Source organism: Suncus etruscus, chromosome 9 (genome assembly GCF_024139225.1).
Source record: "Suncus etruscus isolate mSunEtr1 chromosome 9, mSunEtr1.pri.cur, whole genome shotgun sequence".
Classification (NCBI taxonomy): Eukaryota; Metazoa; Chordata; class Mammalia; order Eulipotyphla; family Soricidae; genus Suncus; species Suncus etruscus.
Genome location: NC_064856.1, coordinates 64,847,366 through 64,859,691, shown reverse-complemented (window position 1 = coordinate 64,859,691; position 12,326 = coordinate 64,847,366). Strand labels below are relative to the sequence as shown.

Sequence of the window (12,326 nt, the reverse complement as noted above, 5' to 3'; positions counted from 1 at the left end):
GTGCTAGACAAAATAGATTCAGCAGAACAGCACCATGACACAATGTAATCAAAATGGCAGGAAACAAAGAAAGGGGGAAATTACTTAAAACTGTAAGAGAAATGGAAAACCTAAATGATAAGGGAAACAACAATTCATAAAAGATCTCGCACATGAAACTATAGAAAATAAGAGAATGGAATAAAATATTTAAAGTACTGAATTAAGAAAACCTTCAACCTAGAGTCCTTTCCTTCACTAGGCTGTCATTCAGATTTGAGGGAGGGATAAAAATATTCTTATATAAACAAGAACTAAAGATATTTGCCTTATCTAAACAATTTTGAGAGGAAAACAGAATAGACTTCCATAAAAGGCTATCCTTCCAGAACAGAGAGATAGCTCAAAGAACTTATGTACATGCCAGAGCCCTGTGCTTAATCTCGCACTTGATGAAATCCCATGCACCACTGGAACAGATACCAGAGCACTATCCTGAGAGCCCAATCAAGTGAGGTTCACATGCAGCAAAAAAAACTGCTATCCTTCCAGAACTCCACTCCTGGGTTTGCTTCAGATCCATTCTAACATATATTCTGATATTTGAGAACATAGGAATGTTTTCTCAAATGATAGTGGACATTTGGTTGTCTGGCAATAGAGACTGAATGTTTACATAACCAATTCATCATCAGATTACCCTCTTTGATAAGCATTTCTTTAATAAACATGTGAACTAGAAGAAACATTTTATATACAGGGAAATATGTGTAAATACAAGAGCTATACATGTATACATTAAAAAGGTAAATGTAATACTAAAATATTTAAAGAGTACATGTAAAACTATAAATGTAGTAATCCTATTAGGACATTCTAACATTCACTTTTTCTTATATGTTACATCCAGTTTGAACTATAGTTTTCATTTTTTAATTAATACTTCTGCTCTAGATATAGTTCTAAAATTTTTAATTGAATATATCCAAGAAAAGTTTGGCTTTAATAGAAAATGTGGTTTCTTGGGATCAGAGCAATGGTACAATATGTAGAGCATTTTTCTTGCACATGGTAGGCCTACATACAAACCCCAACATCCCATCAATCTGAGCCTGGCATGAGTAAGTCCTGAGCATTTCTGGGTGTAGCCCCCAAACAAAAACAAATTGGTTTCTTCTTGTTAATATTATGGAAGTATATTATTTGGCTTTACCAATTAAAAGAATAATTAATAGGTAGCATATAGATCTGTTAAGTTGTACACAATTAGGACTGACATACCAATGTTCTGCATATGTACCAGTAGATGCATAACAAACTACTAAAGAATATTTAATGGTACAAGTAGGTAAAAAGCTCGGACAAAGATGAAGCAGAAAGAAATATGATCATGCTCTATTTCTAATGCTACTGTGAGTACCTCAGCTGTTAGAAGTCATTTCCTACAGCCCTTACTAAGAACCCCATTTTTTTAAAGTTAGATTTAATTCAATTTTTTTTCCCTTAAATTGCCTCTCGGACTCTGAATTACCAAATTTGGCCACCATCTTAGTATCTAATTGTATTTCTCATCTTGAGTGAAAAAGATTCAGTTCTTCTCTATCTTAAAGAAACTTCACACAGGGGAGAAGAAACAGTGGGACATTGGTGGAGAGTCACTCACTCTAGTGGTGGAAATGGTGAAATAGCAGTATAGTAAAATCAATAATAAGGAAGCCATTGTACAACACCATGCTATCAAAAAATAAGAGGAAAAAGCTTCTTCTACTAGACGCTATATTCTAATGTTCAAAAAAGTTTTTGTTAGCATATGCAGATGTTAATTTATAATGATGTATATGAACTATAATATGAAACTCAGTAAAAATATTTCTTAAATATAAATTTGATACACATTCTTTGATTGAAACTCAAGTACAAACAATTTTTTAACCCTGGTGCACAAATAAATTATTATTAAAAATATTCATTTCAGGGCTGGAGAGATAGCACAGCAGTAGGGTGTTTGCCTTACATATGGCCAACCCTGGAGACGGTGGTTTGAATCCCAGAATCCCATCTGGTCCCCTGAGCCTGCCAGAAGCAATTTCTGAGTACAGAGCCCTCAGGAGTAACTCCTGAGCACATTGGGTGTGACCCAAAAACAAAAAAACATTAATTTCAGGGGCTAGAGTGACAGCACAGTGGATAGGGTGTTTGCCTTGCACGTGGCTAACCTGGGATCAACCCGGGTTCAATCCCCACTATCTCATACTGTCCCCGAGCCTGCCAGGAGTGCAGAGCCAGGAGTAACCCAAGTGCCACTGGGTGTGGCCCAGAAACAACAAAATAATAATTTCAAGAACCATATCAGGAAGTATCAAAAACAGTCTAATACATGTTAAATGTCATTTGTTTTCACCTCGAGAGCTTTTCTACTCTCATACTTCGTAAAATTATTCACTCCTAATCATTCATTTGATTTTTCTAAGTAAGGATGCTTGCTATTCATCATAAGGGAATAATTGGATTTTGACTCCTAGCCTAGGAACTTAAGCATTTGTACAGGATTCACAATGACTAGAAAAGCCATAAAAATCAAAGTTTTGTTTAAATATTGCAGGGTGTGTGTATGTATAAATACTATAGTGGATAAGGCAGGTAAGATTCAATCCCTGATATCCTCTATGGTCTCTGAGCACCATCAGAAGTGAATCCTGAGTACAGAGCCAGGATTAATCCCTGAATATTGCCAGATGTGGCAATATTCCAAACCAAAAATAAATTAAAATTAAAATTGCATGTTGGAATGTAGAGGGTAGAACAGGATATTAGATGGAAAATACAAATAAGAGTTCAGATATTAACCTAGGTAAGGAGTCATAAAAGCATGAAATGATGGGGCCACAGAGATAGCATGGAGGTAGGGTATTTGCCTTGCATGCAGAAGGATGGTGGTTTGAATCCTGTAATGCCAGATGATCCCTCATGCCTGCCAGGAGTAACCCGAGTGCTGCCGGGTGTGACCCAAAAACAAACAAATAAACAAAGCATTAAATGATGCAAGAAAAGTAGGAGGGAATAGAGAAAGATTAAATTCAGAAATAATTCATCTGCTGAACAAAGTAACAAGATGCAAAATTAAGTTTTCTGGATGAATCAATTTTCTAAGCCACCACTTAACAAGTTACTGCCAGGAAACAAGAATAACAAATAGATGAAAAAACAACTGGTGATATAAGAAATTTGGTTTCAGATTAGTTCAAGGAAAGTGCAGTTCAACATTAGAATGGTTCTGAAATCATGGGGTCAGATTTAAAAACAGAAAGAGTCTGATCAGAATACAATGAACAGTTTGCTTTCAAATAAAGGCTCAAAATCTAGACCATGTGACATCATTTCTTAAGTAATTTACTGAAGATGAATGTCTAATGATTCTAGAATCACAGATCTTTTCATCTTATACTAGTAAAACCTAAAAGTTTCTCAACAAAGAACATTGTATACTTAAGTACAATAGCTCTGCAGTCAAAGATAGTTAGGAAATATTCAAATATGTCCCGAAAGTCACATGGCATTTTAAATTTAAATTCAGCTCCTTAGTCAGAGTAAGGATACACATATTTCTTGTGATCATTAGGCACAGATAAGTAGTGACTACAACATCAGACAGTATAGCTATGAAATAGTCACACTATTACTGAAATGCCTTTTGTACAGAACTGATCTAAAGTCTTGTATTTCAGAAGGAACTGTAGTTGTGTTTCATATATTCCTATTTTTTTCTGAATTCAGAGCACATGGAAATTTAGCTCTGAGAAGCTACAGTTTTTGCACCCAGAAAAATTCCTTATCCAGCTCTTTAACATCGTATTTATATAACAATAATTACTGCACTGGAGCACTAGCTAGTACAGGGGTTAAGACACTTGTTAAGAGAGGTTTGATCTCTGGAAACACTCATCCCCCTAACATAGCCCTCAGTACTGCTGGTTTGGATAATTTTTTTTAAACAATTCCCGTAATAACAATCACTTTATTTTTTTTTTTATTTTTAAGTCACATACACTTTTTGGCTGTCTCATTGTTATTTTTAAATTTTGGTGCCAGGTATCTAAATATTAAAACATTTTACCTCAGATATGCAAAGCATGCACTTCACCAGTTATATATCCAATCAATTATGTGACTTATTATTTTTCCTTCCCTCTAATATGGTTTTGTTCTAATGAAAATGAAATATATTAGATCTGCCTTCTTTTACCTTTGCATTAATACTTCTCAGAATTAAAGACAGTTTTCTTTGGAACATACCATATTTCTATTCAAATATTAATCTCCAACGGCAGGATAAAACTGAACTTAATTCAAAGTGTCAGATGTTTCTTTAATTGTAAATACATTCCTTTGACTTCATAGAACAGAATATTTAAAGAAAACACAAGCATTTCATAATTTTGTAAATCCAACTGTATTCTCAAGGTGATGTTTCCTATGGCTAATAGATAGCTATATTTTTCATTTCTAACATCATTCATTTTTCTCTATTTTATAGCTTCCATTTAATAAATAGCAAAAGAAAAGATACTGTTCTGGGCAAGCTATGAACCTAGGCTCATTTTCCTTTATATTTAAAGTCATTGTATAATTTATTTTATCTAATTTTTTCCAAATAAAAAGGACTTATATACTCAGATGCATTTAAAAAAAATCAAATTAATCACAATGACTGGATGTTTCATATGTGTCAACATAAAATTTTACCAGATGAACAACTGTGATCCAATTCTGCCATCTACTGCTTCAGATGTGCAACTATACTTTTCAAGCTAACCAAAATACAACAGCGTAGTAATAGTGGTTAACTATGAAATATGCATTAGTCTCTATTGTATTATCATAGATAATTGACTAAATAGGCTCTGTACAAGGTCTAATACTTAAACACTCTGAAGGGCAAAATTTTGAATCCTTTGTTATCAGGGTAATTTTTGTATATTTACATTCAGAAAATTTTAGTTCCTGTATTCACCACCTCCCTTTTCATTTGTAAAAGTAAGTACTGTTTAGTCCCAAGTAATCCAAAAGACTAGAATATCTAAAATTCTTAGTCCTTCAACATGAAGAGTCCTGAACCTTATGTCTAATATCTGAGATAAGACCAGACTAATTTTTACCAACAGACTCTCTGTTAACCTACCTATGCATGATATCCATTGTATTGTATGTATGTATCCATTGCATATATGTATGTATCCATGCATATATCAATTGCAGCTAATTCTAATTGACACCTCTGCAATTTAAAAGTCTCCCAGCAATAGGACCTAATTTAATCCTAGTTTCTTTGGGGAAGGGGATGAGTGCACACACCCAGCAGTGCTCAGGGGCTTAGTCCTGTCTCTGTTCAGGGAATTACTCATGGTGGGCTTAAGGAATCAATATGGATGCTGGAGATGAAACTGGAGTTGGCTACATGCAACGCAAATGTTTTGGCCACTGTTCCATAGTTCTGGCCCCGATCCTAGTTTCTTTAAACTCCCTTTCCAATTTATATTTAAGTTCCCAACTTGTTTTGTACTCATTTTACCTATTGTGGGAGAGAAAATGTTTTTTAAGCTGCTATTAAATTAGTTCCTCTATTCCTTTCTGTTTTTAAGAATCATTTCAAAGTTTATTCAGAGATGCAAAATAGATCCATTAGTTAAATTCTTATTTCTTTAAAAGTTTCTGGGGATTACCTTGAAATGCCAAATTCTTGGTGAGGCTTTTTGCCATTATTTCGTTCCCATTTTGAAGAAGACTGCTCAAACAGTGGCAGACTTGAAGTTCCTGAGCTCCTCCTCAACTGTGGAGTTGATAAACTATTCCTACTGTTTAGACCCTGTTGAGTAATTGTATAGTGGTTAGATTTGTGACTTTTTATATGCAGTAACCATCTCCCTTTCTCTTACAAACTTTCCAATCAATGTTATTGTACATTTTCTGAAATAACATCAGTATTTTATATTTCCCAAAAGAAGAGACAAGTTAGATAGTAGAATTTCATAGGAAGCTTAAAGAACACAAAGAAAATAAATAAGAGTTAATTTCTTCTTAATTCTCTGAGAGATTTCAGTATCAAAGGATGAGCCTGATTAACCAGAATGTTTAGAAAATAAAACATTTAGACACTGTTTATTAATAAAATGTTTATGAAACATATCAGTACACTTTTCTACACAATAAACATAGTAATAAAATTATATCCAGATAATTTCTGTGACTAAGATTTTAATTGCTATTTTCAAAATTACTATTCTAAACATCAAATATCAATGCAAACTACAATACAAAGAGCAACAAGTGAAAAATAACTCAAATTTACTGATATCTATTTGAAGCTTATGTTAACTCACTTAATGTGTATTATCAAACAATATAACTACCATGGGATTTGATATTTTTCTTTTCTTTTTTTTTCTGTCATTATTATTGTTTTTGGTTCACATGTAGCTGTGCTACGGGCCTCCTAGCTCTGATGAAGGATCACTCTTGAGAGGTCAACAAGACAAATTCCTTACTTGCACTATCTCTCTAGCCCTCATATACCATAGTTAATTAGGTGAGGAGCACTTTTTGTAGTTTTTGGCTAATATAGGTGCAATTTAATGTACCGTTTAAATGAGCAGCATTAGGACTTGAAAGCAACCATCAAGCTACATATACTTTCTAGGGGAAGAAATGATTTGGGGTAAGGGGGTAGTTTGAATCGATGACAAGACCTCAGAGATTATAAATTACCCAGGGCAACAGTAAGGTCATACTCAAAAAAGAGTTTCAAACATCTTTTTAGTTCATGGCCTCAGACTTAAAAAAAAATGCTTAACTTTTTCTAAGTTCTATATACAGTATGAAAATGAGGAAAATTAGCTGACTGATTTAATTTTCTTTCTTTACCTGCAGAACAAATTAAAATATAATTCTAAAATGTTTCTAATAAAGCAGTAATATTAAAATTTGGTTCTGGTACTGATATAGTTGAATAAGATAAGTCTAAGAACTTTGGAATATATATAATTTTTAAAATGATTAAAGAGAAATTAATTGTATAACTAATGATATGAAAACAACTATTGAGTTACTCATCTCCAATAAGAAAAAGGGAAAAGAATCTAATAATTTTAAAGTGAAAATTAATAGTGTGAATCATATAATGATTATAAATGATCATTTCATTTTGATTTTATGAGAACAATTCTTATATTTCTTTTTATTTTTACTTTGGGCCCATACCTAGCTGTGCTCAAGGCTTACTCCTGACTCTGTACTCAGGTATCATTCCTGCAGGCTCAGGAGATCATATGGGATGCTGGGATCAAACCTGCAAGCAAGGTAAAATGCCTTACTCGCTCTACTATCATTCCCATTCTTAACAATTTCGACATGCTAATGAATAAACTAGACTAAAGACATGATTTAACTTATTATTGTATAGACTGGAATTTAATTTGCTCTCTACTTCTTGAAAGTAATAATAAAAAATATGCTATTTAAACTGTAATAATTGCTCTCTAGCACTGTTATTCACAATAAAACTGAAATCCTCTTTAAAGCTACTTGGTATATAATTGCCCCTGAAGTTCAATATATTGTACTAGAAATAGATCCTCTAAAAATTTATTTTTCCTTCATATTAAAAAGAGCAGTTTTAAATTTGGAAATAGCGCTAATGTGATAAATTGAACGGACTGATTAGTGAGTGTATTTTAACCTTGTGAACTTTTCGATCTCCTTTGTCGCCTGAGTCTTCTATTTCAGAGCATGGGTAAAATCCAGGAAATGGTGTGAGAGGATTAATCTTTGGCCTACAGGAACCTGAGAAAGCACCCATCAAGCTGCTGATACTCCGTAGGGAAGAAATGATTTGAGGGGGAAGGTTTGGATCAATGAGAAGATCTGACACCATGTTGCGAGCCTCATTTAGCACTGAAAGATCAACTCCATTTCCACTTCCAGAATTCTAGGGGAAAAAAAAAAGAAAAAATTATTTAACAGAAATTTTCATTAAAGTTAAGAGAAATTTAGCCTACTTTAAACCATGGTAGAAATAGTGCATTATCATTACGGTGCATGCTTAGTATGCATCAGACAGACCTAGATTTTTATTTCACCTTCTGAATATATTTGAGTTACTGGAGGCCCCCCAAGTACCATTAGGTATAGTCCATTGGATATAGTAGATAGATAGATAGATAGATAGATAGATAGATAGATAGATAGATAGATAGATAGATAGATAGATAGATAGATAGATAGATAGAGGTTTCAGCATCACTGAGCTCATTAATATTAAGTTCAAAATTGGCAAAGCTATTATCAGGGATAGAGGTGGGTAATGTCCAATCTACAAGCCATATGAAGTTCCTGAAATAGCACAGCATTGTGCTGGAACATGATGTGAAAGATGCGTATTCTCCATGTCTACCCATGGACCATTTGCCTGCCTTACTGTATAGTCCATGAATGATGTTATCATTATCCTGATGGCCCTTAACATAAAAGGTTCCCTGGCCCTATCTAATATGGCAGTAGTAATATATGTAATAATTGGGGCATACGTGAGGATTCTGGAAAAGTGCCATTGGTCCATTTTTTTGATATGGGTTTCAAAGTTACGTAGGATATTTAATTTATGAAGATTTCTTTGAGCTGTGTATTTCTGTTTGTAAAATTTAACAAAAAGTTCAGGGAAAAGAATGGTATTTTTGTTTCCCTAGTAGTTTGCCAATTGGCTTTATCCCCCCTCATATGTGTTCTTACTCTGTGGTTTAATTGGCAACAATATGAAAAAAAGTCAAGCTTAATAATGAATTGGTATTGAGTCCAGATTACTATTAGCCACATTATAAATATAACCAATTCATTTTATTTCATATCTTTTTCCAATTTGTTTTTAAAACACTTTTCTTATTGGCCCACAGCTAGTGGTGCCAAGATTTTATTCCTGGCACTGCACTCAGGGATCATTTCTGCAAGCCTCTGGGGATGATATAGAGTGATAGGAATCAAATGCAGATTGGCTGCATGCAAGGCAAGTACCTTATCCACAGTTATTATATATCTAGCCATCACAAATGCATTAAAATAAATCAAAATTCTAGTTATGTACAGAAGTCTTAGCTTAACTTTTAAGTGTCAAAAGTTTATAGATATTATGGATATATAACATTTACCTGATAGTGAGGTTTATACCACTGCTTTAAGTCCCAATCCCAAAGAATCATCTGGAAAAAAAAAAGTTCACTTAATTAGAAATCAGAAATAAGGGGCCAGAGAGATAGCATGGAGGTAAGGTGCTTGCTTTCATGCAGGAGGTCATCGGTTCGAATCCTGGCGTCCCATATGGTCCCCCGTGCCTGCCAGGAGCAATTTCTGAGCGTGAAGCCAGGAATAACCCCTGAGCACTGCCGGGTGTGACCCAAAAAAAAAACCACAAAAAAAAAAAAAAAAGAAATCAGAAATAATCAAATACAATAAAGACAAAATAAAATATCTTCAGTTACCTGGAACAGCTTAATATTTTAGCAGAATTGGGAAAGTAAGAATAAAAACTAACTCTAGATAAAATATTCAGCACGTCACTAAAATAAGGTGTTTTAATCTTCAAGATATTACAAAAAATATAAACATCCAAAATTACATTCTGATGATAAAAAATATAAGATAAATTACAAATTGCCAGCCATGCCTACTTATCTACCTCTCAAGTGCTATTTATCATCTTAAATCATTGCCAGTGGATGTCCCTATTTATCATTAAGGCTCATCTGTCAAAAAGCACTTTAAATACATTTTTAATAAGTATAAATAATGAAACCCTTTTGATATGTAGATAATTAATGTTGCCTTCCCCTTTGTCTTTTTCATAGGCTATGAATAGTTACTTAGTCCCAGGTAATTTTGTTTTGCCTTTCCAAGTCATCCAATAGTGCACACCATGATCAAAGAGAAAATTAGCTAACTATAAATGCTTTTTATCTGTATGTTCCTGTTAACTGGATTTTGTATGGTTTATTTTTTTAACGTTTTTTAGCTGAGTCACCATTAGATACACTTACAAAATTGTTCATAATTGTGTTTATCAACACAGTTGTGTTTGTCCAACACCCATTACTTCACTTGTGCACATTTCCTGACACCAGTGTCCCCAGTTTCCTTCCCACGCTACCCTACTGCATGCCTCTATGACATTTTTCTTCTCTTTTTTTCTTTCTCTCTCTGTTCCTTCTTTTTTTCCTTTGACACTATAATTTCTTTTTTCTGTTTTGTTTTAGTTTGGTTTTTGGGTCATACCCGGCAGCGCTCAGGGGCTCTACACTCTGAAATCACTCCAGGCAGGCTCGGGGGACCATATGGGATGCTGGGATTTGAACCACTGTCCTTCTGTGTCTAAGGCAAATGCCCTACGGCTGTGCTATCTCTCCGGCCCCTTTTGACACTATAATTTCTAATATTGTTACTATAGAAGTATATCAGCACCCAGTTCTCAGCCAGAGTGATCATTTCCAACTATTATTGTCATAGTGGTCCCTTCAATTCCCTAACTGAATTCTCCCACTCTGTAGCAAGCTTCTTCCCGTGGACCATTTCTTCTGGCCCTCAATTCTGTTGTCTTTAAGTATATTACCATATATTTTTTTCTAAATCCCACAAATGAGTGTGATTATTCTATGTCTATCCCTCTCCCTCTGACTCATTTCACTCAGCATAATACTCTATATCCATCCATGTATAAGAAAATGAATGACTTCATATTTTATTTCCCTCTTCTGTTGATTAATTCAGCATGATACTCTCCAGCTACATCCACATGGCAGAAAATTTCAAGGTCTTATTTTTGCTTAAAATTGAGTAGCACTCTGTTGTATATATGCACCAGTTTCTTTATCCACTCATCTGTTCTTGGAAACATGGTTTGTTTCCAGATTTTGTGAATTCACTCTTGTGAATAGTGCTGCAGTGAACATAGGCATGCAGGTCCCTATGTGTTGTTTCTTATCCTTGGTCTAAATCTGATAGCAAAAGATCTTGAAGTGTTATATACTGTATTATTGGATCAATATTTTATCTGATATTGACAGGTTTGGAAAGGGATGGATAGTAAATATTTTAGATTCTACAACATATAAGGTCTCTCTGTTACATAATCTTTTTTTGCTGTTGTTTCACAAACTTTAGGTTAAAGTCCAAGATATTCTTAGCTCTACCTGTTATTTAACATAAAATATCAGGAGGCCCAAGTGATAGCACAATGGATAGGGCATTTGCCTTGCATGCAGCTGAGCCAAGTTCAATCCTCAGCATCCCACAGGATCCTCTAGTTGTGATTTTTGAGCTCAGAGCCAGGAGTAATCCTTGAGCGCCAAAAACCAAAACTAACTAAATAACTAAAGTAATAAAATATCACCACTGCAGGGATTAAAAGAGTATCTTTCTGTCCAGAATTTAAAATTTAGGTTTGTCTGGAAGAAAACTTGTCACAAAGTTCCGTTTAGTGCCTTTCACAAAACCACAAGAGAATTTCAGTTTTTATTTTATTTTGGCAAGTTAGTATTATAGGAAAATATGCATTTGAAGTAATAAAAAGAAAATCAAAGTCAAACTTTGATCTTTAGAAAACTCCCAATATCGTCAATAAGTGGCAACAAAAAACTGAAACTGGAAGGCAGGGGTGATGGTTCAAGGCACTGTTAAACTTAGGGACATTGGTGGAAGATAGTGGATATGGGTACAAGGATTGTTGTTTATACCATGTACACCTGAAACTCAGTCACACAAATATCTTTTCTGTAATTTTGTAATTCATTGTGATTTAATAAAAAGTAAATAAATGAGAACAGTATGGTTCAAAAAAATCATTCTTTTGCATGTGGGAGCTCCAGATTGATCCCAATGATAAGCCTATTTTACTACAAAGGTCTCAGCAAAGAGTTGGAATAAAGATTTTATTCTACAATTTCCCTCTCTGATCAAACATTTAATTTGAATTTGCTAGGCAATCAATTTGTAATAATAGGCTAGAATGTACATCTCTGTCACTTAGTGTCAAATTAATATATATTAAGTATATATATACATATATATGTGTATATATTCTGGACAGCATAATTGCAGGATGTCCATGTTTTCTGATTAGAACATTTTGAGGCCATTGAGTTTAAGTGGCCATAACCAAGAGACTATAGAAGACTAGATAAGACTATAATTGGGGAATAATGACATTAAGTAGTCTGATGATCAGATTAGGGTTTTGTGTAATCCTGTCAGCTGCCTGTTTTAAACTATCAGTAAGAGAAACAGAAACTGCTGGAAGGATTTTGCCAGTG

At 34.0% G+C, this 12,326-nt stretch overlaps 1 protein-coding gene across 1 annotated transcript in view; it reads right to left on the bottom strand.

The window, feature by feature from the left end:
• The window catches only part of PDE3B (phosphodiesterase 3B), a 136,275-nt gene that overhangs the window by 48,756 nt on the left and 75,193 nt on the right, over positions 1–12,326 (bottom strand). The window contains exons 2-4 of the mRNA XM_049780993.1: positions 9,174–9,224; positions 7,712–7,960; positions 5,700–5,842 (exon numbers count right to left, since the gene is read on the bottom strand). Coding sequence (XP_049636950.1) covers positions 5,700–5,842; positions 7,712–7,960; positions 9,174–9,224 — 443 coding nt within the window. The remainder of the gene's footprint in view (positions 1–5,699; positions 5,843–7,711; positions 7,961–9,173; positions 9,225–12,326) is intronic.